The sequence below is a fragment of the Podarcis tiliguerta genome (genome assembly GCF_965153285.1).
Source record: "Podarcis tiliguerta genome assembly, chromosome: 1".
Lineage (NCBI taxonomy): Eukaryota > Metazoa > Chordata > Lepidosauria > Squamata > Lacertidae > Podarcis > Podarcis tiliguerta.
Genome location: NC_139534.1, coordinates 69,920,790 through 69,948,005, shown reverse-complemented (window position 1 = coordinate 69,948,005; position 27,216 = coordinate 69,920,790). Strand labels below are relative to the sequence as shown.

Sequence of the window (27,216 nt, the reverse complement as noted above, 5' to 3'; positions counted from 1 at the left end):
GCTGTGAGGTCAGACGTCAGTACTGCACTGTGCACGGCTGAGTCAGTGGCTGTGAGAAAATGAATTGAATTAATATCTAGGGGGCTTGCGTCTCTGAGCACTTAATGGACTGAATAGCTGTAACAGGATTGTTACCCTTGAGGGTGAGAGGAAAAGAGGATGCTGGAAAGTAAGGCAGGCTAATGGTGCAGAGGAGTACTGAGAGGAGGATGGAAATAGCAAATATGCTGAACTTAGCAAGTAATGCCAGAGGATGCTGAGCTGGCTTCCAAATCTACTGCCTGGAAGGGAGCGGATTTCCTTTGTACTTTGGTCTCGATATTTTCCCCATGTTTTTGTGTTTCTTCCTTGTTCTACGCCAAAAGCAGGTGCGTAACCATTAATAATCTGAACAGCATTTAGCAGGAGCTGGAATGCAAAGGAGACTAACTGTCCTTTGTGTAGTCTGATCTCTTTAAATGTCTGATATGACAAAGAGCAGATGTGTGTGTGCATGATCTTTTGTCTCAAGGAAAGACTGTAATATAAACAGAAATGTTATTGTTGGGTGTCAAGATGCATTTATTTAGCTTAATTTAAGAGGAGTTGGAAGTTTGTAGATCCACTCAAATGCAGTTTCTTAGAAGGGGCTATTTTTAAGTTTGGTTGACTAGCTTTTTTAGTGCAAGACAGAATATTCTTTTATTGTTGTTTGAAAGATTCATAGACAAAAGTTTTTGTAGGTGTAATATTTATTTGAAATGCACTCTATCACTTAATCAGGAAGATAAAAAGATTTGGTTAGTAAGTCTCTGAAAGTGTTGGCATTTTTTTTTTTAAAAAAGGTACTCTAAAATCTGTGTTTTCTCATTGTTAGTCCCTACACACTTCTTTAAACTATGAATATTGAACATGCTTCTTAAATCTATAGTCTTAACATGTTGCTTTACAGATTCTAGAGTTGTACTGTATATAGTATAAATGCTTATGGCTGATAAAATAGTTGCTTTCATTTTAGTTGACTTGAATATTTTTTTGTATCTGCATCATTTATTGCATAATTTTACTTTTATTGCATTTTTAGTGCATTATTTTTGTAGTGTACAGCATCATATGAAGTTGTTTAAAATATGAGTAAATTGATGGTTTTATACACAAAATAGCTGATAGAAATTAATGGGTTGTTTTTCTTAAGACTAGTTTGGATTAGTTCAAATCTAATACTGTACTATATAGAGGCTTCTTAAGGTTACATGTATGGTATGTGCTCTGTGCACATCAATATGTTTGTGTGAAGTGACTTGCAACAAACAATTGCTTTATGTGGTTTGCTGTTGTAGGAAGACAAATAGTGTGGAGTCATCCATTCATGTTGCAAGCTACTACATGGGAATGGCTGGGTGATTCTGTGTGATAATGTTTTGAGTTTACAAACGAGGATTTATGTCCCCTTCAAATTACCAGGTTTGGGCAGCAATCTGTATTCTAGGTGCACATGTGTTAAAGTACTATGGCTAACTTTTTTTTGGCCTGAGGGCCACATTCATTCTTGATCAACATCTGATTGCTGCATGCCAATGGTGGAGGTGCCCCCGCCCCATATATATATCAACAGACACACAGCCCAAATGATCAGTGTGATGACTGGGAAGTGGGTGATTTGCATCTCCAGTAGGAAACTGGAAGCCCTTCCCTGAGTTGTGCCTATTCCAATTCCAATTTTTCTTTTGGCTACTGGCACTAAAATGGGTGGGGTTGTAGAAAGGGCAGAAAAACTGCTTGGGGGACTGAGTCACGCCCCCCTAACTGGGGGGGTTAGCCCCTCCTACACTACAGTAAAAGGTAAAGGACCCCTGGATGGTTAAGTCCAGTCAAAGGCGACTATGGGGTTGTGGCGCTCATCTCGCTTTCAGGTTGAGGAAGCCGGCGTTTGTCCACAGATAGCTTTCTGAGTCATGTGGCCAGCATGACTAAACCGTTTCTGGCACAACAAAACACCGTGACGGAAACCAGAGTGCACGGAAATACTGTTTACCTTCCCACCACAGTGGTACCTAATTATCTTCTTCCACTGGTGTGCTTTCGAACTGCTAGGTATGCAGGAGCTGGGACAGAGCAATGGGAGCTCACCCTATTGTGTGGATTCAAACCGCCAACCTTCTGATCGGCAAGCCCAAGAGGCTCAGTGTTTTAGACCACAGCGCCACCCACATCCCTTACATTACATTACAGTGCATGTTTCCAAAGAACTGTGCTAGCTCCTCTAAGTAACTTGTAATTTGACTGATATTTAGCAAAGACTAAAATATGTCATGTTATTTTTTTAAAAGAATGTTTTAATTTCTGTTTTTTCATAATACAAGCAAACAGTAGCAAATAAGAATAACCCAAATGGAGGTATACAAAATCTCAAATACAAGTTATTCTGTTGATATAGCAGTTTTCATTGGTTGAGTAATGAGTTGTCAGTGGTCTTGGAGTTGAGTGTGTTCACAAATGATAGGAAGTTGAACCATGTGTCAGCAAAGTCACTTTTTTTGGTCCTCCATCGTAAGTTTTTCTGCTTGTGCAATTTACCAGACATTGCAATGCCAACAGCTAAGAGTTAAGCCAACTCCATTTTCCAGTGTCTACCTATTATTAATTTAAGTGTATAAATAAATACATCATTTTTCCAATAGCCAAAGGAAGTTGAACTGAAATATTTGATGTGGGGGTAAATAATCAATTAAGTGCACTTACTGAGTTTAAATATTAACATTCAACAAGTTCCAATGTTTCACCTGGAAATTTATTTTTATTAAAATGTTTTAAAACATTTGATTTCATTCTGAGTCATGGCAGTTGAATAACGTACTCAGAGGTTTTTTAGATTTTAAGAAAACAAATGAAGGCACAGAGACCTGTTAATACACTAATCAGCAACAGAAGCACAATTTTTGGTGACATGAAAGAGAGACTTTTCCGTGGCTGCTCCTATATTGTGGAATTCCAAACAAAGTTTAGAATGGCTCCCTCTTTGTAATCTTTCCCATGGCAGCCTAAGACCTTCCTCTTCAGACAGGCCTTTGGAAACTAAGGTGCAGACAGTTCTGATCACTGGGTTGCTGTCAGGGCAAATTGTATCTTAATTGTTGGTTGTAAATATGTTACAATGTATTTTATTTTTGCTTTTAACTAGTTTGCTTTTATTATTCTATATTTTATGATTAATGTTGTAAGCTGCCTTGAACCCAAACTAGGGTATAAATATATTGAATAAATCATTTTAATATCCCTGAATAGCTTCCTAGGAGTAGTCACCTGGAAAGCTAAGTACAACTTTGATTTTAGATTTTAATGATTCCGTGTTCATTCCAGTTTGTCCAATTTGATTTGTCACAGATTAATTTTTAGAAATTCATTGTTTCATTAAATTAAACATCTTCCATTCTGAAGTCTCAGAATGGTTCCTCCTTTGGCACACAGGGATAGCCTTCAAAGTGGCAAGTATCTGCTCATCCCCAAAACCCTCTTGGTCCTTGCTGCCAACACTCAGTGCATACAAACTTCTTTCATTTCTACTCTTCCCAGTGAAAATAACTTCTTGAAGCACTCAAGAGTAGCGTTGTTTCTTTAATTCTCCTGTACACAATTGAAGAGAATTGAAGGATATTCTCAGTTCAGCTTCACACTTCAATTTATGCTATTGTTTCGTTGTTGTTTGCCTATAATTTTTGGGGTATAAATTTATGAAACAAAACGTTTGCTGTGATTTTCATCTGGAAACATATGCCATATTCTTTGTAGAGGAAATTGAGAATATTAGCAATATAAAATGGGAGTAAAATATGTTTTAAAATTAGTTTAGATTTTCCTCCTCAAAATACACATCTCAGTAGCTTGACAAAGAAGTTTAGGGATTTTAAAATATATTTTTTTTACTGTGGTTCAGAATAAAATTCCAGTAGCATGATTATTCTCTATTCTAGAGTTTCAGGCTGCCTAAGGAAGTGTATTATTGTGAGTCATCTGCAATACTTCCGGTTGCACCTGTTTACAGTAGATAATTTCCAGGTTTTAATATGCATGAGGTTGGCTTGTTTTTGAAAACAGCCAAAGAGAATTGTATTCTGTGGGTTGTGTAGACTTGCTCTGGGGCAGGACGGACCTTTAGGGGACAAAACAAAATCTTAAGCCTAAATGGAGATCCAAAATCATGACTTAGACTTTTATGAAATTTTACTTCCTTTAGCTAACGTATGTGTCGTGTCACGTCATGTTTCCTGCTTTCTTATTTCCCATTCTAGAGTTGGAGATCTCTGTCTTTCACTAATGTTCACTCTTTGTCTTAAGCTGCTTATAGATTTGGAAAATGACTTTCAGAAAAGCAGCTTAGCATGCAGTGAAGGGATGGACAGTAATAATAAATACAGCACAGAGTAGTGCCAGCTTTTTTCTCCATCAGTAAACTACTTCGGGCACACGCTTGAATGAGCTAGGTAACTGCACTTTCGGTCCCCTCCCTCATATCTTGCAGAAGTTTTGAGAGGTTTGTCAATATGCGTAGGAGGGTGTTTCTCCCTCCTGCCTTTTCAACTGGGCATAGGGTGCATTCATCCTGCGGTGGTTTTGTGTGGGCCATCTGTCACTCTGAGGCCTGCTTCACACTTTATGGAACAGGAGGGTTCTTGTATTTCTCCAGCTTGCTGATGTGTCTTCTTATTGGCAATGGTAAAGGGAGCGGTGAGGATGCCGTCACATGGACGCCATGGTTCCTTTTGTTTCCTCCAGTGTGCAAACATATAAAACATTCCAGAAATAACCCAGTTGAAATATTGTGGCAATGTGGGAGCTTGTCTTTCCTGTAATATGAAAAGTGTCCCTTTGATGCCATGCATTAGTTACGTTCTGCTGAAGTCAAGAAGGGGTTTTCTCCCACCTAAGATCTTGAGGGTGTGTGTCCCTTCCCTTTTTGGCATAAAGGACCATCACAGTTAGAGAGAGGGTTTGCGATGTGTTAGTCATAACATGCAACTAATAAATATATAGGCTTTGCTTCATGCTTGAGATCTGAGATGATAAGAAATTTCTCATTCATCAGGTTAGCTAATTCCTCTTAGTCTTTGGGTTGGCTTCTTAGTTCTTTCGGATATGTGGGGTAGTATACCACCTTAGCGGGTAATCTGCTCATTGTCTAGTTTCCGTCAGCCAGTGTGTGGAGGATCTAGTCTTAGAGGCTGGACTTTCTGACACTGCAGTTCCTCCTTGATAGATGAAGACATAATTCTGTGGAACGCAAATACTTTTTGCTTGTCACATTTAATCTTAGACCTGTTTCATCCATGCAGCAATCCACGTGAGACAAAGGAGGCTATTTGTGTGAGTGGCTTACATTGAAGTTCAGGCACATTTTAACCACATCATTATTTCCTCCACACACACCTCTCCCTCCACCCAGTCATTTTTAATTGGGGTGGAATCCCCCATCATATCAGGCCTCTTCTGTGATCCAGTGCGATGGGACAGAATGTACATGAACTTCACCAACCAGTTTTCGGTCCTCTTCTGCCTGTACCAGGACCTTGCTCCCAGAACTACACAGGTTTTGAGGCAATGTAATGGGACAGTTGAAACGGTCAGTTAGCCACCTGTTGCTCATCTGTTGATAATTTGTATATAAAAACCAGGACATTTATATTGCCCATTTATCCTACTTGTGGATTTTTGTAGGCATCTAGTTGACAGCATGGGACTGTTGGATTGAAGAGGCCTTTGGTCTGCTCGGCTCTTCTTGTGATCTTATTGGGGGGAGGTGATGATAAATCAAGGCAATTATATCTATTTAAAATGGCAACAAAAAGCTGATCTAAATAGTTGATTTAAAACAGATTTCACATTTCTTAAGAGAGAGAAAGAGTGGTGCAAATCTGACCACTAAATTGCGTTATATTACAAATAAGATTATGTACCGTGTTTCATTCTTACAAGCAGACTTTGCACCAGGACAGTTTCTGTCCTGCTGTTTTGAACAAGCTTTACTACATTTGTGTACAGCTCTATTGTTCATCCAATTTAATATGCATTCTATTAAAAAGCAATTCCGCGTTAGAAGTAGACTGGATTGGTGATTTTTAAATTTGACTGCTCAGATTTTAGAGGAGAAGCTAGGGTCAATCAGAGTGTATGATGTCAAATCACTGTTAATTTTCTTTAAAGGTAAGACACCACTTCTGCAAAAAGGAAGGAGCTATATTAGCTGTGTGAATATGTACAAGTTAGTGGCACCTGCTTTGAAGCTTTCGGAAATGGTCTAAGGCTCCAAGCATGCAAATAAGCAGGGAGAGATTGTTTGATCTGCTGCTGATGTCACAATTGCTTCAAGGGAGAATGGAGCCAAGGGCTGTGGCACAAGGATGTGTCTTGGGAGTCACATAGACTTCCTTCCCCACTTGCATGTAGAAGAGGTTGTGGAACTAGAGTGCAGATGTGGCATTTCTCTGGTTCCCCTTGTAATTAATTTTTCAGATGACCTTTAAAACTTATTAATTGTACTAATTATAAATATTAGTGTTGCGGTATCCTTTCTGTCAAACTATTTCAAAAAGTTTGAGGGTTTTTAAAAATAGGAATAATTCAAATAATATTTATCTCAATTTTGTTTTACTTCTGTGTCAGTATCTTAAATTTTGTTTCAAAGGCATTTTACATATTCTTAGTATATTGCATGTTGTGAATATACTTTTCAGTGTGCTCCAATGAATGGTCCATAGGATCTTCTATAGACAGGGTATTGCAAGCTGTAATAAAGAGGTGAGCAACATAATGATTCTGCCAGGATGGACTTAAACTTTCCCACAAGCAATGTGCCTCTTCCTAAATTTTTCAGAAATAGAACTTGATGTTAGGATGCCACTGAGGTTAGGAAATAATTTCAGCTAACGAAAGATTGGAAATAGACCTGTTAATTATTGATATTCCAGTGTATAGATTGCTTTGTAAATCTTAATATGACAACTGTAAACTAAACATAAACATTTGTCTTTCTAGTTCTTATTCACGTGTTGCTAAAGGAGATTGTAGCAAAATGAGTCTCCATGGTGCTAGTGGTGGGCATGAAAGGTCACGAGACCGACGTAGATCAAGTGATAGATCACGTGACTCCTCCCATGAAAGGCTCGAGTCTCAGCTCACCCCGTGTATCAGAAATGTGACTTCACCAACAAGACAGCATCAAGGAGGTATGTAAGGAGAGAACAGCACCTAAAGTCTTTTTTGTCTTCTTAACTGTGTTTGTCTTCTTAACTGAGGTTAAATCTAGGGTTATTTCACACATGTGATGCAAATGTAAAAACTGCATTGGCCAGTATGTTCATTGGCATTACAGATGTCCATCCTCCACTTTATTTTCACACCAGTAGTTAGCTGTGAACATAAATAGTCCAACAGAGGCCCGGAGGCTATCTATTTAAGCTTCATATATGAAAAATATCCTCACTAATTTGTTCTGTGTTCATATGCAAAACTTGGATCAAAAGTATGTGAAATCCCAACCCCAAATAGGTTATATTGTCAGAGCCTTCATTGAATCATATGATAATAGAAAGCACTAAAACAATTAAATAGATTTATTAACAGTTGTTTTATATTCTGAACTGTCCTGAGACCTGTGGGTGTAGGGTGTTATACAAAGAAGAAGAAGAAGAAGAAGAAGAAGAAGAAGAAGAAGAAGAAGAATTATTATTATTATTATTATTATTATTATTATCAGGGGATAGTAAACAACCATTGTAGAGTTGGAAGCGATCCTGAGGATCATCTAGTCCAACTTCCTGCAATGCAGGAATCTCAACCAAAGTATCCATGACAGATGGCCATCCAACCTTTGCTTTAAAACCTCCAATGGAGGAGAGTCCACCACCTTCAGAGGGAGTCCGTTCCACTGTTGAACACTTCTTACTATCAGAATTGTTTTCTGATGTTTAGTTGGAATCTCCTTTCTTGTAACTTGAAGCAATTGGTTTGAGTCTTACCCTCCAGAGCGAGAGAAAACAAGCACGTTCCCTCTTCCATGTGACAGCCCTTAAGATACTTGAAGATGGCTATCCTACCTCCCCAGTCTCCCCTTATTTAGGCTAAACTTACCCATCTCAAGTACTGCACACCCTTTGCACTTTTTAAGTGAACATACTTTTGATTTGCACTTTTGTAAAATGAGGTGATCTTATTTGCTTATCACAGTGAACCAGGGCTTCTGGCCTGTTGTGGTTCACCATGAGCAAGCAGCATGCTGGTGTGCACAGCCCAGTCTCTTCTCACTTCTTTCTTTGCCTGGCGGTACAAAAAGAAATCAACTTGAAAACTTGTCACAGTGTCTGAACCTGAGATCTTAGCTTGTTCCCTAACAGGCTAGGATTCATAAGCCAACAGCAAACCATGGTTGATTATCTCAAGTCTTGAATGTAAGATGTGACTATTCTTTCCTCCCCCGCATGTATAGGTTTGCACACTGATACCTAGGACTAGAGATAACTGAAGCTTGCTTGAGAAAAAGTTGTATGTGTGAAATACCACTCCATTCATACAACTTGTCCCCTCCCCAAGTGTTCTGTCCCAGCAGTCTGTGGGAAGGGAAACAGATCACCCACTTCCACTCTTAACCTCAGGAGTTCCTATACTGTGGCAGCGATAATGACTGCTGATCTTCACTTCCTATGTCCATGGACAAGTGCACAGAGAACCCTTCCACTGCCGCTCATAACAATAAGATTCCATTCTGTGCAGCTTTCACCCATGTAATGATAAGCAGAGCGAAGGTTAGGAGACTTTCCCCCTTTGTCGTCCTTCACACCACAAGGTCACACCCTGCTGCCACTGTACCTAAGTCTAAGATCCATGTGGTTTAATCAATACAGTGGCAGCTCTGCTTGTAGGGTCACAATAATAGCTGCCCCCTGTGAGAATGTACGTTCTGATAGTGTAGAATATTTGGACACTGCAACACCATTTACAATATTTTAAATTTTTTTTGTTGCAGAACGTGAGAAAGATCATAGCTCATCTCGTCCAAGCAGCCCTCGACTTCAGAAAACCTCTCCAAATGGTTCCAGTAGTAGTATTGGGAACAGTAGAAACAGCAGCCAGTCAAGTTCAGACGGAAATTGCAAGAATGCTGGCGAAATGGTATTTGTATACGAGAATGCAAAAGAGGGAGCTCGGAACATAAGGACTTCTGAGAGAGTAACGCTCATAGTGGACAACACTCGATTTGTTGTAGATCCTTCTGTTTTTACTGCACAGCCAAATACAATGTTGGGCAGGTCAGCATTTCTTTTTTACTGCATACGCATAAACTGTACTCCCTGAATTGCTGCTCAGAACAAATGTTTGGCTTGTTCAATATTTTCATTTGTTTAAACATTCTTATTTATTTAAACAAGGATGTACACTTTGGTAACACAAAAGAACAGGAAAAACCAACAGAATGAATGAAAACTAAAATTAAACATACACAAAGTACAAATTTGAGTTGTTTCATTTACTTTCCCCAGAAAAAACAGTAATTATTTTGATGCTGGAGGGCAATAACGTTCTTTTAAAAGTTTTATTTATAAATATCAAGATACTGTCTTTGAGGTCTTATGATATTCTTAAAGCTAAAAGATTGTTAAGAATTCCAAATTGTAGCATATTTCCTAGGAGTCATTTAAATATTTTTATCATGAAATAAATTGTTCAATTTTCTATACCTCAGTTTTACAGCTGTCTTGATTAAATATTTTTGTGCAACATTTCAGGTGAAATTAGCCTCTTTTAGAGTTGGTACCTTTTAATGCAACTTAGATATTGGGTGTTTTTATCCTTGGGTAAACCTGTCCATGGTGCAATTCAGTGGGAGAGGAATATATCTTACATGACTTTCTCTACAGTAGTTAATTACCTTATAATGAATTTCCTCATGGGATGTGACCCGTGGCGGTATTGTTCTGCAGTGAATTACTAGATTCATTTTTAGATAGTGTATAGGATTAGGGACATATCGAGGTCTGTTCTTCTAGAAACCAGTAAGGTAACTTCTAATGGCCTTGCTGAGTAGAGTTGGCTCTTATCAAATTCAGCAAAGGAGGTAATAAACCTTTTATGGATTGATCATTGTCCATTTTAAGCTGACATTTTACTTGAAAGCATGTATTTGTCCCTGCTACTTATGGATTAAAGGACACGTTGTAGATCAAAATGACAAGACCATGCAGGAGAGTGAACTAAACCTATATCACCATATTTTCCCGTGTATAAGACAATGCTTTTTGCTAAAAAAAAAAAAAATTAGGCAAAATTGGGTGTCTTATACACGGATAGTGAATGCAGAGGGAGGATGTGCAATTAATAGCAGCAGCAAGCAGGAGATTGGCAGTGGCGATTGGGGGGGTGATTGGTGGCTGCAGCAAGGCCTGGCGATTGGCTGCGGCAGGTGGGCTGTTGGTGGCGGCGAGCGGGCAGACAATTGGCTGCAGCGAGGTGTGTGATTGGCAGTGGCAGGCAGGTGGGTGAGTAATTGGCGGAAGTGACCCCCCCCCAAAGCTAAACAACTTAATTTCTTAATTTCGGGTTTAAAAAAATATGGGTTGTCTTATACATGGAAAAATACAATAATTAATATGGGTTAGTTCACTCTCCTGAATAGTCTCTTTGTATTTTATGTGTTCATATTTTATTTGAAGTAACAAGTCACACAAATATTATCTTAGAGAAGATGCAGGAGTTATTATTTTCTGTAGCTCTTAACTTGCTACTATTCTTTCTGCAGTTTCACCTTGCTAATTTGAACACTAATGAACATTGTTTATCTGAAATGACTTCTAAGCAAACCTTTTATATCTATCTATCTATCTAGGATGTTTGGATCAGGAAGAGAACATAATTTCACACGGCCCAATGAGAAAGGAGAGTATGAAGTGGCCGAGGGAATTGGCTCTACTGTGTTTCGTGCTATTCTGGTGAGATTACATTACTTGCTGCTCTTTCCACATTCATAAGTTTATGTACAAGAGGTACAGATTTTTTTAATGGTTTTGTAGACTTGAAAAAGAACACCTGAACATTCATCCTATTATATCCAGGGCCTGTGCGGGTTGTGATTGAGGGTGACTAAGGATTCCTGCAGGGCACTGCTATTCCATTGTGTGTGGCATCTCTCTCTTTCATTCTCACATATATTGAATGACATTGTTTGAAAGAATAAATGTAAAATGAAAATCCTTTACAATGCAGTTTTGTTTCCAGCTGTGTAATCAAAAGGCTTCAACTGAAATTGAGGGATATAAAAGGTGGTATCTATTTTTAGATATTTTATTGTCTCCAATGATAAAGAAGTTCTACATAAAAGCTTATTATTATGGACCTTTTGTATCACAGTATGGCAGTTGAGATAACTTATTTCGGTACTGTGATAACTGTTCTAGTGCCAGACATTAATTTCTGCAGTGTTTGACTCTAGACCAGTGATTTTCATCTTTCCTTGTTCACAGAACTCTTTCCATGAAACTGCTGGGTGTTTCAGAGTGTTTTTCAGTGTACACTTGGTTTGCTTGAGGTGCTGCCCATTCCTATTGAGTGTCACGTGAGCTCTGTAAGCTGAGTTATAGAAACACAGCCAGCACCACTGTGTTGAAACAGTGTGGGGGAATAGCAGGCAAGCTGTCTTTCAAGAACCACTGTTCAATATTACTGATATTCTCATTGAAGAATCTCCAGTAATCTTCCAAGGAACATCAGGATCCCCCACACACAGAGTTGTTTGTGGATGGCTAAGTGGGAGGGTGAATCCAATAGGAAAAGATAGAAAGAGGTGTCAGTTTGCATTTCTTAGTGCAGAAAGTATTGATTTGATGTGTAGAGACCTTTCCTAGTCTAATTAATTTGAGAGGGTTCTGGAAGCTTCTCTGTGTGAAAGAAACTAGTACTAGTTCATGATGTTCGGGTTATTTCTTCAGAGAAGCTGAGTACAGCTGGCTTAAACTGGTTCTGTTATCTTTTTCTGTGAAGGTCATGCTGACTATAATAGTAAGGGCACAAGGAGCCTGGGTTTCACACTTTTCTATCTCTTTGTTCTGGTGTGGTGTTCTGTATATACTATGCTTAGTGTTAAGGTTTAGTTTTATTATAAGTTATTGTAAGTTTCAGTTAGGTCTGCTGCAACTGGATTTCTTATGGACAGTGCCAATCCTGAATGTATTGGATTTGTGACCATTATGCTCATTTGCCTTCAGTAGCAGTAAAGCTCTGCTGGATGAAATACAGTTGCCTCTGGTCTATTTTTGGGGAATCCTGCAACATGTTTAGGTTTTTACTCTGATAGCTATACTTTGGAATCTGCTCTGGTTCAATATGAGTAGAATTCATGACAAGAGGAAGCTAAAATCTTTGGCCAATGTTGTAGGACAGGCAGGCATCCCCTGAGATGCACAAACCACAATAATGCAGGCCATTTGGGTTGTACCCAGAAGCTAATTGGCATCCAGTACAGTCATTGCAGGTTCAGCCTTCTATGTTCCTTTCATGCCACACCTGACAGAAGGTACGCTGCAACTTTCTGCATTAGCTCTGTTTTCTGCTCTGTTACCATGTAAAGGTATAATAGTAAGCTAATTTTGTCTTAAGATGGTAAAACAGAATTTTTGGAGAAGTGAAAAACTTTTCCGTAAGGAATTAGATGCTCCTTTCCAGTGTTTCATGGTAGTATAATTTTCCTTTTTCTTTTTCTAAGGATTACTACAAGACTGGGGTGATCCGTTGTCCAGATGGAATATCTATTCCTGAACTTAGAGAAGCTTGCGACTATCTCTGTATTTCTTTTGATTATAGCACTATCAAATGTAGAGACCTCAGTAAGTACACAGTTGAAACTGGATTTATATGTATGTGTATTCAAGATACCTTATTCCAATTGCAAAATATTTTCCTGGAATAATATTTATGCAGAAATACAGCTATTGCCTTAAAAAGAACCCCTCATTTCCAGATGACTCTCCATATGTATCATGGCATTATTTTCTTGTAGATAATTACTTAACATCATGGAAATACATAGGAGAGGCTCAATGGGGAAATGAATCTTTAAACCTACATAGCCTGTTATCTGAAGCATTCCCAACAAATTCTTTCTCTACCACAAAACCCATATTGTTCAGTTTCCCTAGTCAGGGGAACGACAGCAGAAGCTTTCCCCTTTTTTTGGTCTTGAAAAACTGTACTGACTAAAGTGTATTTAGTGTCTAAAGTGTATTTAGTGTACTGACTAAAGTGTCTTTCTTAAATAAGTGTTCAGTAATATTGATTTGGTGTTCTTGATTTCAGGTGCTCTTATGCATGAATTATCAAATGACGGCGCTCGGAAACAGTTTGAATTTTACCTTGAAGAAATGATACTGCCACTGATGGTAGCCAGTGCTCAAAGCGGGGAAAGAGAGTGCCACATTGTGGTGCTCACTGACGATGATGTGGTCGATTGGGATGAAGAATACCCTCCACAGATGGGGGAAGAATACTCACAAAGTAAGTCACTGAGGTTTTTTGAAAGTAAATTTGGCTCTGGGGTATTTCTCCAACAATACATGCACATATCCTCAGTTAATTTTCATTAAACAAACAATACAAACATCACTAGAAAACACCTGATGGTGATCTCTAAGAATTTTTTTTTTAACTAAATAGGTAGTGGTGTTTATGAATTAGGCGCACATTGCAATACAGTTAAGGTTCTTGTTCAGTGTGGGGAATTTATTTATCTATACAGAACATACTTAATTGACTAGTGTATTAGAAAAGTTTTCAGCAGGTGTCTAAAAGTTGACACTGAAGGCGCCTACTGGCAAGAGTATTCCACAATAAAGGTAAAAGGTAAAGGACCCCTGGACAGTTAAATCCAGTCAAAGGTAACTATGGGGTTGTAGCGCTCATCTCGCTTTCCGGCCAAGGGAGCCGGTGTTTGTCTACAGACAGCTTTCCAGGTCATGTGGCCAGCATGACTAAACTGTTTCTGGCACAATGGAACACTGTGACAGAAACTAGAGTGCACGGAAATAATGCTTACCTTCCCACCTCAGCAGTACCTATTTTTCTTCTTGCACTGGCATGCTTTCGAACTGCTAAGTTGGTAGAAGCTGGGACAGAGCAACGGGAGCTCACCCCATCATGGGGATTTGAACTGCTGATCTTCTGATTGGCAAGCCCAAGAGGCTCAGTGGTTTAGATGACACTAAAAGCTCTGTGTCTTGTTATGAAGTGAACCTTGTCAACTTGGGGAATGACCAGTGCCATTCTTGCGGATCTTGGTGATCGAGCTTGCATATAAGGGTTCAGGTGATCCCTGAGGTGTCCAGGACCTAAGTTGTTCAGGGCTTGGTAAATTAATGCAAGGATCTCAAACCTGGCTTGATAGTTGGAGGAAGCAAGGAGCGAAACAACAGCATTCAAGCTGTCGCATTCAAGGAGCGACAGCATTCAAGTTCTGCATAGAACTTGTGCAAAGCCTAATTTTGCTTAACCACGATTAGTGACCTATTGTTATTTCCAAATGCAGCCTTTGCATAAATCCCATCAGCAAAGTGTGAACTACATCGCAGCAAATTTTGGTTAGTCCAGTTAAATTAGAAGTGAAGAAGGGAGCATTCACAAAATTTTGAAGTGGGGGCAGTGCTTAAAACCTATTCCAATTTCTATTAATTATCTCACATTGGATTAAAATCTTTTGCTATGCCAGTTTGCAAAAAGCACTCACTGGCCCATCACGTTGCACATGCTTTTAAGAAAAACAAATCTGGGAAAAGAGTACATGCACTTTTTAAATAATAGAAAAGCTTTCAAGAAGGAGGCCCCAGGCACATCAACTGCTTTTTAAACCTTTGCATGATGAGTCTGAAGGCCTGAAGGGACTTTTAAAGGGTTTGAGTGAATGTTCTTACAGCTGCTGCTCACAAGAGGGTTTCTGTCTTATCAGGGTACCTCCTCACAAAAAGTTTCTAATTGTATTCAGTAGAACACACTTAAAAACCTCTTTAGAGCTTCATGTTAATTGTCCAAAGGTGTAAAGGGTAGCCCAAGTACCTGGAGACACTGGGAACAGGGCTTGCCTGCAGTTTTACAATGCTTGACCTCTGTTATTTGTGTGGCAATGTGGGTACAAAGGATTGTCTTCCAATTAAAGTTGCAAGCATTGTAACACTGGAGGAGAATGCTGCATCCGTTGCGTTATCGACCGTTGCTGCTGAACCAGGAGTAAACACTGTATAACATTTTATTCATCGGTGCATTGTGTTCCCTCCCCCCAGTTATTTATAGTACAAAGTTGTATCGATTCTTCAAGTACATTGAAAACAGAGATGTGGCCAAGTCAGTCCTGAAGGAAAGAGGCCTTAAGAAGATTCGATTAGGTATAGAAGGTAAGAGGTCTTGGAATTATTTCCTAAGCTACATCAACAACAGATCACTGTGTGTGCACTTCTGCATTTACACAAATGGAATAAGACAGGGTAGTGTTGGAAGGCAGATAACTAGATTGAGAGAGAGCGACAGAGAGAGAGAGAGAGAGAGAGAGAGAGAGGGAAAAAGAGAGAAGCCTTGAACAAGAATGTAGTTGATCATTCTGAATGTATGGACCATTTAATGATTCATGTGTACATGAGTAAATCTTCCTTCGTAAGTACCAGTGCAAAGCCTACCTTGAAAAATAAGCATAGCTTGAAATGTTAGTGTTTTACCTATTGTGGTCTGTTAGCTTGTTATATATTATATGACCCTACACACAAATGACAAAAATATATTGCTTGAAGGCAGAGTGCCAATAATATCTTCAGTGGAGGGTGGAGGAGGTCCTTACATGGAGCAGTGCCTAAAGCTAAAACACCTGCCTGGTGTCTTAAAGTGTTATATTCTTTTAGCTGCCCTGGAAATGAAGTACTTCTGGTTGAAATGTGTGCAAATTTTGTTTGTCTTTTAATATTTCAGGTTACCCCACATACAAGGAAAAGGTTAAGAAGCGGCCTGGAGGACGGCCAGAAGTCATCTATAATTACGTCCAAAGACCTTTCATCAGGATGTCATGGGAGAAGGAAGAAGGGAAAAGTCGGCACGTTGATTTCCAGTGTGTAAAAAGTAAATCTATTACCAACCTGGCAGCAGCTGCAGCAGACATTCCCCAGGACCAGCTGGTGGTGATGCATCCCACTCCCCAAGTGGATGAGTTGGATATTCTTCCTGTCCCCCCTCAACCCAGCAACAGTGATGTGGATCCTGAGGGACAGAACTTGCCACTCTGATCTGAACTCTTGGTTAAACAAAAGCATGCTATTATAAAAATGAAGATGCTGTAATGAGCTCATACTGCACTACAATTCCAGCTTCTCTCCATTGTGTAATGAACATAAAATGTTTTAGGATATTGCAGTATGGACTTACAAAAGACCAAAGTGGGATCCGATTATGGTTTGTGGGAGTACATGTGTAACAACATCCTGAGGTTCAGTTACTTACCTGCATATGTTTACCAGTAGGTTTTGTGGTATTGGTTATTTGTATGGTGGACTGTCCTCATCCTAAGGCTCTCTGTCACAGCAGGATTTGGAAGTTACAGTTTATTCAGTATTTTGGTACACGAGTGGGCAAAATGCAGACTTAAAATTGATAGTGGCACTTTATTAATGGTGGACAAAAAGAATTCTCAAAGCCATTTTTATAGTCATGATGCACAATGTTGAGTCTAACAGTGTGCTTCTTTCAGAGACTTTCTATTCAGCTAAATGTAAATAGTTTGTTCTGAATGGAGGTGATGAGCCTACTTTGTTCTCTTATGGACGAGCACAAAATTAATTCTTGCCACTGGGGCTTTTGGATTGTGAGGTTGAGATCCAACAGCCTTCTTTTTCAGATTTATTCAGTGAAGGGTTTTTTCATGTTTGATGTGAGCCATGTTCAAGAGTCAGGAACATACGATACGGGCTTTATCTTAAAATTCTGCCTTACCTTAAATCTGTTCACAGAAATATTTATTTACTGAGTTTTTTCATAAGTGTCATGGAATAGGAAAATGCAAATTGTTCACTCTTCATTTATTAACTGATTGTAAACGAGTTTTTCATTCAAATAAAAATTTCCATTATTTTAATATTAGCTGTGACAGTAATTTATTACGTATTTTTGTAAAACTAGTAACAGAATTTAGTGGCAAAATCAATGCCCTTTCCCCCTCTCTTTTTAAAAATAAAATGCCCTGACAATCCACATCTGACAAAAGACTGGGTCTTTTTTAGGGGAAAGCATTTAATGGTATGGAAGGGACCTATATCCTAGGTCCCAGTTGCAGTCATAGTATATGAGGACACAAAGACGCTGTTGTAAGGCAACTTCCTATATTTCTAAAAGTATAAGATTATATATGCAGCTCTGTAAAATCAAAAAAGACCAGTACAGCAAATGGTATGTGGAAGTTATTCATTGTAATGAGGGTAGACTGGATGGGATGTGCATCTTTGTATTGGAAGGTGTTGCAGTAAAGTGCAGGAGGACATTTAGATTATGATCATGAGATGAAAATCCTCAAGAGTCAAGAATAACTAGAAGCCAACAAGGCAAGTGCAGTGACCTGGTGGTTAGCAGCACCTAACACTGTAATTCCTCCCCTGTATGAAGGTTTTTGCATGTCGCTTTTAGGCAAAACTTCATCTCATAAGCCTGTATTTCTTCAGTCAAACCTTAACCACCTGCTTTTGTCCCCCGAGTATCTCCTATGCGCCACATCTTTTCCCATGCTTCAGAAGCTAGGCTGAAACTTGGAGGCGTTTGACTGAAGAAATACGTTGTAGGAAGTCCTGGTTGTGTGTGATTTTAAAAATTGCAGACCCACATTGATGCCAGGCAGTTCAAAGGATTCCCATAAGCATACTTGTTCAGGTAAGGCCATCACTTGCTCAGGGGGCCCCTTGCTTCGGAAATACATTTGTTGTTCCTTTCGCCGTTGTCATTATGCACTTCAACCAGAAGTGCTTTTTCAATCCATGTAAATGTAATTTAGAACAAGGGAAAACATTTTATTTTAAAAATATTTAACTGTCTAATACATTACACTTCAACAATATTTATAGTAAAGGATCTTACAAGAAACAGTTTTGATACATTAGTATAAGAAATATCCATTATCCACATGGGGGACCATTTTTGTAGTGTAAAAACACACCATACAGCTGAAATGACCATTTGCATATAAAAGCTACCAGTGATGCCAGTGCTTAGTTCGCACAGTGATCTTTTCCTTTTTTTAAAAAAAATGTCAACACAAAAACAGAATCCAAAATATACAGTTAACGCAAGCTATACACAGCTAACCAAATCAAAGACGTAGGAGGAACACTGTAGCAGGTTGATCTCCACTTGGTGGTCTGAAATTACACATGGGAGAAGGATGACTGTTCTCTTGATATGGCTTTTTATGAAATTAAAACATCAAAGCAATTCAACAAGCTTCACAGATTGGAGAACTCCACCAATAATGCACTTTGATATATCCATATTTCAAAGCTATTGGGTAGCATTTACAAGGGCCATGGTAAGTCACTAAAATCGACAGGGCCTCCTAGCCCTGCATCAGCTTCCAGAAGGCTCATGATTACAGCCATTGCTGCTTCATCATTGCTGGGGCTGCTGGATCCCTGGTCGTTGTCTATCATGTCAATCCCTATATGCGAGTTTTCCCCTGGAAATAAAGTGAAAAAAGTGAAAGCTATAGTATGATGAACTCTGTGCAAACAGTATACTTAAGACCCTGAGATCATCTCCTGAGACCCTCCTTCATGTGCCCCCTCCTCAAGAGGTCCACAGGGGGGCAACACAAGAACGAGTCTTTTCTGCAGTGGCTCCCCATCTGTGGAATGCTCTCCCCAGGGAAGTTCGCCTGGTGCCTTCATTATACACCTTTAGGCGCCAGGCAAAAACGTTCCCTCTTTAACCAGACCTATGGTTGATCCATTACATCCTATACCCTTTTAAAATGTGTTTTTTGTTATTGTTGTTGGGGAGGGTTATTGCGTGGCTGTTTTTATTAGGTATTTTGTGGTTTTATATCTTGATTTTATTCTGTGAACCGCCCTGAGACCCCAGGTATAGGGTGGTATATAAATTTAATAAATAAAAACAGCTGAGATAAAACAATGCCAAACTACAAAGAGGCATTACTTTTCCCTTTGTTCTGTATACGTTGTTCTAAGAAATTTAATCAAGTTTTAAAGATGAAATATTCCTAGTTTTCTTACAGAAAATAATAATCTGATGCAGATAAACATGCAAATGAATCGGTGCTCTAGAAAAGTTGTAGAATATCTTTATAAGAGAAGAAGCAGAGGGTTACATACTACTTGTTGGGGGGGACTCATCTGGAGAGAGAGTTTCCTGTATCAGTGACACCAGGCTGGTGACCCTGAGGTTTTCCCAGGATTCTATCAAGAGAGGTTTGCCCTCAAGATTTAATTCACAAATATTTTTAAGTTAGAGGGATAGGACCCTAACCCTAAGGATTTTTACTACATAGTGACTGGGAGTGAGTAGTTCAATTCTCCATTCCTTCTTTTATTTGTCTTAGCTTGTCTCAGTGGCATAGCGTGGGGGGTGCAGGGGGGCCCAGCCGCACCGGGCGCAACATCTGGGGGTTAGGGGGCGCAAATCCACGGGTTAGGGGGCGCAAATCCACGGGTTAGGGGGCGCAAATTACTTGCCTTGCCCCGGGTGCTGACAACCCACGCTACGCCACTGGCTTGTCTTACATGGTTATATACTTACCAAGAATGGAAGAATTGTCAGAATACGGATAGCCTGGATTGTCTTGGATCTGGCTAGATAGTAAACTAGCAGGAGGAATGTCTGGAGTTCCACCATTCAAAATCTAAAGAGAAACAGATAAAACATAACAGACTTTAGTCTCTAGCATGATCCGAGCGCTCTGATCGTAGCATGTTTTGCACACATGACCCTGTTACAAACTGTTAACATTTACAGAGCTTATGTACTGACATTACTTATTTATTCAACCAGTAAGCTGCCCTTCACCTGGCTCAGGACAGAGTGACTTACAAAATACTAATGAAAGTTAAGAAAGTTAACAATAAACGGGCCAAATTTTTAAAAAACCGAAAGAATTGTACACCTTTTCATAATTTCTCCTGATTTCTACACGTTATGGTATCATGCTATGGTGAATCTTAGGAACTTTGTGGCTTTAACACCTGAATTTGAAGCAGAGGGAACCATTCGTCAACTTTCGGAGGATATTATTAACTTCAAATTTACATTATGGCTCAGCAAGAATTTCCCTTTGGGCCTAGCAACAACCCATTCACAATGTAACAAGTCATCACATGGGGTTTTTCTTCCCACTGAAACCTGCCAGGCTGCGGAAATGAAAGGTGAGTCAACATGTGATGAAAGCTTATTTTAGTGCTAATGTTAATAGCTCTGCTAGTCAAGCTATACTGTCATCGGAATGATTTAAATGTGCTGCAAGTGAACCAATAATAGATCGATACAAAATCTCTGAATAGACAAATTATTTTTTTAGCACTATAATTAAAAAACATGGTGTTACAGGTAATTAAATTTTTATTTCTGGCAGTAAAATGACCTGGTAAGTCCCTGCCTTGCATTCCAAAGGCCCAAGGTTCAATTCTTGGCATCTCCAGGCAGGACTTGGAGATAGCCACTGCCGGTCAATGTAGGGCAGAGCTTTCCAGACTTGTCATGTTGGGGACACACTTTTTAGATATGCATCATTTTGCGACACAGTAATTCAGTTCCACTAGCAAACTGGAGATTAAGCTAACCCCTTTCTAGCTCCTGGAGGAGTGCGGTGAGCACGACACACCTACACACTGCAGCCGACACACTCAGGTGTCACGACACAGTTTGGAAAGCTCTGGTGTAGGGAATACTGAGCTAGGTGGGCCATTGGTCTAATCTGGCAGAAAGACAGCTTCCTAATGTGGTTTGTCACCTGGTTTGCAGTCACATACCTAATTGGGGGTTGCAAATTTAAAAAAAGACTCAGTCCCTGTCTAAATAAGTTTTGTTCTCTTGCACACTTATGCAGGCACTGGTGCCACCTCCAGGGGGCCCTAGGGGCCTGGACACACACATAATTTTTGCTGTGGGAGCCTAATTGTAACTATTACTGGCATGTTTTACTACCATTTCATATACAAACAAAGTTCAATTGAAATGTTGCTTAGGAAACTTTCAGCACCTACTCTGCACTTTTGAAATGAGGACAAGGGAGGAGAGGAGGGAACCTAAAACCTAAACAAAACCCAGCCGGGAAGATCATGCCAGTACTAAATGTTCACCAGGAGATGGCAGAAGCACATTCAAAAAGGAGTCATCGCATCAGTAAGAATGTTTGAAAGGCTTTGTGTGTTAGGTGGATCTGTGTGCAGCATTATCAAAATCTGCTTCACAGGGAGGAAGGGTTGGGGTGTGCAAATCAGGAGGGTCATGGGCAGAAGAAGAGGAAGGAGGAGGAGGAGGAGGTTTGGATTTGATATCCTGCTTTATCACTACCCTAAGGAGTCTCAAAGCGACTCACAATCTCCTTTCCCTTCCTCCCCCACAACAAACACTCTGTGAGGTGAGTGGGGCTGAGAGACTTCAGAGAAGCGTGACTAGCCCAAGGTCACCCAGCAGCTGCATGTGGAGGGGCGGGGAAGCGAACCCGGTTCATCAGATTACAAGTCCACCACTCTTAACCACTACACCACACTGGAAATATTGCAATGCGGGAGGGTGTGGCGAGATGAGCAAAAGAGCCAATTGGCACTTGCTGACTGTGGTCCCTTGTAGGCCACCAAATAACTGTCAGTCCTAGACAGCCATGCCCACTTACTTCCCTTGTGGAGCTGGCGAATGCCAGGTTGGCCGACAATAAGAAAATTATCATCCATGACAATAACCATGGCTCAGGGGACTGAGGTGGCAAATATTACGGAAACCTGGGAAGGTGGGTGAGCAGACTTGACCTGTTTCAGCTGAGCACACCTGGGTATTCAGTGCCGCACGAGCATTGGTTGGAGAACTCAAGAGTGGCCATTACTGTCATTCCTAAATTTATGTCTTTCAACAGTCAATGTGCCTGGTGTTGGGCCAGGGAAAGAGAATAGGAATGCTATTGGTGCACTGCCTGTCCCACCACCCTACCCTCTTCCTGTCCAATCTGGTTGCAGCAATAATGTTGGAAAACCCCAAAGGGTTTGTTCTGAGGGACCAGCAGTGACACCAAAGGCATGCTATCGGGCAACAGCCATGGGGCTGTCTCAGTACACCATGGGCTCAACACAAGTTGCAGGTTAATGCACTGCATCTGATGTATGCTACTGAGTAGACTGGATGTGACTCTGTGGCTGAAGGTGTCATGGACAGGCCACTTCCTGGTGGTTTGGACTAATGGTGGCAGTACCAACTCCAGTGATTGCTAAATGCTTTGGGTGAGTTTCCAGCTGGCCTATCTGACACTCCTGTGGAAGCCTTGGTCTTGCTACAGGGTGGCAAGAGTTGCATTGGGAGAGAGACAGGGAGAGTATAACCCTGTTGCTTTTCCTCAGTATCTTAGCAGCTTTTGCTACTGTCAACCATGATATCCTATTGGAGTGGATCTGTGGTCTGCAGGCTACTGAGATAGAGTGGTTCTGCTGCTACCTGCAGAGTTGTTTCTAGGGTGTGGGACTGGCCAATTTCTGCTTGGCCCCATCAGGAGTTGAGCTGTGGACTCCCACAAGGTTCCATCTTGTCCCCATCTTGTGCCACTGCCATTGGATGTGGTCATCAGGTGGTTTGGAGCCCAGAGGCATCAATATGCTGATAGCATCCAGATCTATCTCTCTAGACCATGATATGGAGCTGTGCTAGTGCTGAATTGGTGCATGAAAGCAGCAGCGCATCGGGGTAAGGGCCAAGACGGCAAATCAAATTGAAAATTGAAAACTTGCGCATTTGCGGTAGAGAGATAACTTTCCGGCAATTTGAAAAGTAACTTTGTTGGCTGTACTTGTTCCAAAAATATTCAGAATGGACCTTACTCTTCCTCTGAATTGAGCTGCTGAGAATTCAGCCCTACAGAATACTAATCTAGCAACAGGAAGTTCTCACAGGATGTCTGCGCATGCGCAGAACAAATGTGTGAGACTGCTGAGAGAAGCCTAGCAATTTTAAAGACCCCATCTCACCTTTTTGCCTCCTGGCGAAGAAGTGTCAGGGGGAGGTGTGCTGGTCATGTTTAATGGACTAGAGCCACAGCTTGAAGGCGAAGAGCCTCTTATCCTGTCAAAACAAAAGCAGTCAGATTAGAAAGGTTATGCTAAACAAGGCAATTAATGTTTGACCAACTTATCGTAATCATGGCAACCTGTCCCCTACCCACCTTGGAACATTGTACCCAAGGAGGTCCTATCTCTCTCATTATCAGGTGTGAGAGAGATGATGCTCTGGTGAGGACTTAGCATTTTGAATTTTAACCTGCCAGATGTGTTAACCTGTTCTGGTTTACATTGCCTTGGTGTTCTCAACTGTGTACATTATTGGAAGTAGAAAACATAACATGAGGAGTTTCCCACTGACTATAACCAGCAATATTTTTCTAGAAAAAAAGGTGCCGGAACTCACCATGAAAACCTCCCTCATTCTCTTAGAATGGCAATGGTGCCCTCCTGAGAGGTGCCAGAACTGAGTTCCGGCAAATTCCAGCTGAAAAAAAGCCCTGACTATACCACTTATGGTTCTTTTCTCCCTCTCCCCTATCAGTGATCAACATAATTTTGAGGCAGAGGTTTTGACCATTTTGGCTCATTGCTCTCAACATAACCCAATATATTGCCACACATTTTCCTCTCCACATTTCTACAAAAACAGCTACACCACTTACACAGACTACTGTAAATGCATCAAGAGAGAACACACTTGGTGATAAAAGTGAATGCATATTTGTTCTGGGCTTGTCAGGTTTGCCTCATGCTCCTGCAACGACCAATAGTAACACTACAGCAGCTATTGATTTCTTGTAACCTGAAAGCAACTAAACAGGGATACTTGCTATTTATGGAAAGGAAGCAGCTGGTCACCTTTTTTTCTCGAGATATAGAGCTTGAGATGGAAGAACAGCACCGGGGCTTTCCTCACCTGTGAATCTCCATAATTTCTTCAGCAATCATTCTGCCAATTTTCCCGGCTCCTGCCCTTGTTCCACCTGGAATACCAGGGACTGTTGGAAGGGACCTTTTAGGACCACCTTTATAAAGGGGCGAGGAGAGAACATAAACACACATGAAAATTTTAACACACATGAAAATTTTAGCCTAGAGCAGAAAATGTCCCTTGTCCAGCACTCTCTCTTCCATTTCCAATGTTAAATACTTTACTTCAGTAGTCATTGGGTTGTATCCAATGTAGCACCAAGTTAGGGCCCTGGCAGTGCAAGGATTTCTGCTTGCACAACAGGACTGCCCACCCCCCACCCCAATTCCTTTGTGCATCCTTTAAATCTGTTCTGGGATCCCCCAACTGAGGTCTAGCTCTGAGGGCCTTCTGGCAGTTCCCTCACTGCAAGAAGTGAAGTTACAGGGAACCAGGCAGAGGGCCTTCTCGGTAGTGGTGCCCGCCCTGCGGAACGCCCTCCCTTCAGATGTCAAGGAAATAAGCAACTATTTGACTTTTAGGTGACATCTGAAGGCAGCCCTGTATCAGGAAGTTTTTATCTTTGATGTATTATCATGTTTTTAATATTCTGTTGGGAGCTGCCCAGAGTGGCTGGGGAAACCTAGTCAGATAGGCAGGGTATGTATGTATGTATGTATGTATGTATGTACAGTGGTGCCCCGCAAGACGAATGCCTCGCAAGACGGAAAACCCGCAAGACGAAAGGGTTTTCCGTTTTCAGAGGTGCTTCGCAGGACGAATTTCCCTATGGGCTTGCTTCGCAAGACGAAAATGTCTTGCGATTCTTGCGATTTTTTTCGCTCCCCAACCCCTTTTTCTAAAGCGCTAAGCTGCTAATAGCCTTTTAGCAGCTAATCCGCTAATCCCTTAAGCCTTTAATATCCGTTAATAGCCCTTAAACTGCTAATAGCGCTAATAGCGCTAATCTGCTAATGGGCTTGCTTCGCAAGACGAAAAAACCGCAAGACAAAAAGACCCGCGGAACGGATTCTTTTCGTCTTGCGAGGCACCACTGTATGTATAAATAAATAAATAAATAAAATTATTATTATTATTAAAGAGGTGAGATCCTGTTGTGTAAATCCTTGCACCGTTGAGAAGAGTTTGTTGGATATAGCCCAATGATTCCAATCATTGCAGTAGAAGCTTGGAGGCCCCCTTCTGACATTACATTAAGTGCCATGTGTGTTTGCTTGAGCATTAAGATAGACCCCAATGTCATACACAAAGAATAATGCTCACAGATTTTAGAATCGTGATGCAGATCCTAATTAGCTATGCTTTGATGTTATGAGATGCACCCCCCCCCAAGTTCAAACTAGCTGCTGCCACAACCAAGAGGAGCAACTTCTGTGAAACTGTCTGTGCTTTCCTTCCTTGGGCTACTTGTTCAAATGACTCCCAAAGGAAGGCATATGGAATGACAGACAGGACACCTACATATTTTGACCAACAAGGGATATGTTATTAACAGCTAAAGTGAGCCAAGTTAGAGTTTGTTAGAGTAAGACTAGGAAGATCCAGCTTCAAATCTTCACTCAGTAATGAAGTAAAACTTCACTCCTATGTTACACTAACTTCACGTGTGTTCTTTGGCTCAGGGGCTCATTTGGACTCTGATATTTGGCACTTGAGGCTCATGAAATTTAGTGAGCTTCTTGGCTTCAAAAAGAGCCACTTAGAACATGGGCTTGACTGGCTGACTTAGCTTTGATGGTGGAACACCAAACTGGCTAAAGGGGCTAAAAGGCGGCTATGAATGGCTTTGTTCGGTGCTCTAGTTACCTTCTCCAGCCTGGAGCACACTGTCCATGCTGTGCGGTGAAGCTGAAAGCTGTGGGAAAGTCGCGTCTCCCCCATCAAGTACATTGGCCCTGCAGGGAGGGAGGTTTCAAAAGAAACAGAAAGACAAATGAGACCCTTGGCTTGAATACAGCCAGTCACCGTGTTTTCTCTTTTCAGATCATAGCCACAAAGCGAAAGACACACAGAAGAAATTACAAGCTTTGCATTACAAACTGATCATCAAGAAACAGATCATATGTTGCACAAAAGACAAAAATGTAAATATCACGTTTCTGTCTTTCTGTTTGCAATACGTAAAGTAGAACTGGGATTTCCAGATCTCAGCAGCAGCAGGGGTGAGATCCACTACACATTACAGCGGAATCAAGGAAGGCGAAAAGGCCGTTTACATGCTAGGAGCATTAGGGAACATAGGAAGCTGCATTATGTGGAATCAAACCATCTAGTTTGGTCATGTCTACACAGACTGGCAGCATCTCTCCAGAGTTTCAGGCCGAAGTCTCTCCCACCCCTACTTGGAGATGCCAAGGATCAAACCAGGGCCCTTCTGTAAGACAGATGCTTCGCTACCAAGCTTTGCCGCTTCCCATTCTTGCTTCTGTTTTTCCTATTCATTTTTTGTCCCTTGAAGAAATTCTGAAATGATACCCCTAAATTATAGGCCAGAACCTACATTTCAATGGAGCATAGCAACAGAAATAGTTGCCTTCCATGACCCAAGGCAATCAACAAGGTGAGGACCCTTATTTTGCAGAAGGATAAATATTTTCTTGTCCTTCCGGTAACTTTCGGATAGGAAAACAATTACCGTATTTTTTGCTCTATAAGACTCACTTTTTCCCTCCTAAAAAGTATGGGGAAATGTGTGTACGTCTTATGGAGCAAATGCAGGCTGCGCAGCTATCCCAGAAGCCAGAACAGCAAGAGGGATTGCTGCTTTCACTGCTCAGCGATCCCTCTTGCTGTTCTGGCTTCTGAGATTCAGAATATTTTTTTCTTGTTTTCCTCCTCCAAAAACTAGGTGCGTCTTAGACAGTGAAAAATACGGTAGTCTAAATTGGAGCATTCTGCTATATTTGAACATCAGGACTATTTGGCTGTTTCCAGTTCTGTCATTATTTGATTAAATATTTCTTGACATTGAAAAGCAGATCAAGTGGCTGAATGAAGTGGTATGGACCTGTGTACTGTCTTGTCGATATGTTGATGCCCCAA

At 40.7% G+C, this 27,216-nt stretch overlaps 2 protein-coding genes across 11 annotated transcripts in view; one reads left to right on the top strand and one right to left on the bottom strand.

Annotated features, from left to right (window-relative positions):
* Positions 1 to 17,119, top strand: part of BTBD10 (BTB domain containing 10) — a 29,022-nt gene extending 11,903 nt beyond the window's left edge. For 8 of the 10 annotated variants that reach the window (XM_083419910.1, XM_083419906.1, XM_083419901.1 and 5 more), the window contains 7 exons: positions 7,009 to 7,199; positions 8,996 to 9,278; positions 10,853 to 10,955; positions 12,725 to 12,845; positions 13,315 to 13,512; positions 15,288 to 15,398; positions 15,964 to 17,119. In XM_083419910.1, coding sequence (XP_083276036.1) covers positions 7,046 to 7,199; positions 8,996 to 9,278; positions 10,853 to 10,955; positions 12,725 to 12,845; positions 13,315 to 13,512; positions 15,288 to 15,398; positions 15,964 to 16,274 — 1,281 coding nt within the window. In that variant the 5' untranslated portion in view covers positions 7,009 to 7,045 and the 3' untranslated portion in view covers positions 16,275 to 17,119. Of the gene's footprint in view, positions 1 to 39; positions 369 to 6,345; positions 6,772 to 7,008; positions 7,200 to 8,995; positions 9,279 to 10,852; positions 10,956 to 12,724; positions 12,846 to 13,314; positions 13,513 to 15,287; positions 15,399 to 15,963 lie in introns of those variants that run through there. The other 2 variants (XM_083419905.1, XM_083419902.1) reach the window with 2 other exon arrangements.
* Positions 17,120 to 18,020: 901 nt separating this feature from the next.
* Positions 18,021 to 27,216, bottom strand: part of BMAL1 (basic helix-loop-helix ARNT like 1) — a 44,632-nt gene continuing 35,436 nt past the window's right edge. Inside the window, exons 15-19 of the mRNA XM_083419630.1 lie at positions 25,981 to 26,069; positions 24,160 to 24,268; positions 23,211 to 23,304; positions 19,783 to 19,885; positions 18,021 to 18,703 (exon numbers count right to left, since the gene is read on the bottom strand). Of these exons, the coding sequence (XP_083275756.1) occupies positions 18,543 to 18,703; positions 19,783 to 19,885; positions 23,211 to 23,304; positions 24,160 to 24,268; positions 25,981 to 26,069 (556 nt within the window). The 3' untranslated portion in view covers positions 18,021 to 18,542. The remainder of the gene's footprint in view (positions 18,704 to 19,782; positions 19,886 to 23,210; positions 23,305 to 24,159; positions 24,269 to 25,980; positions 26,070 to 27,216) is intronic.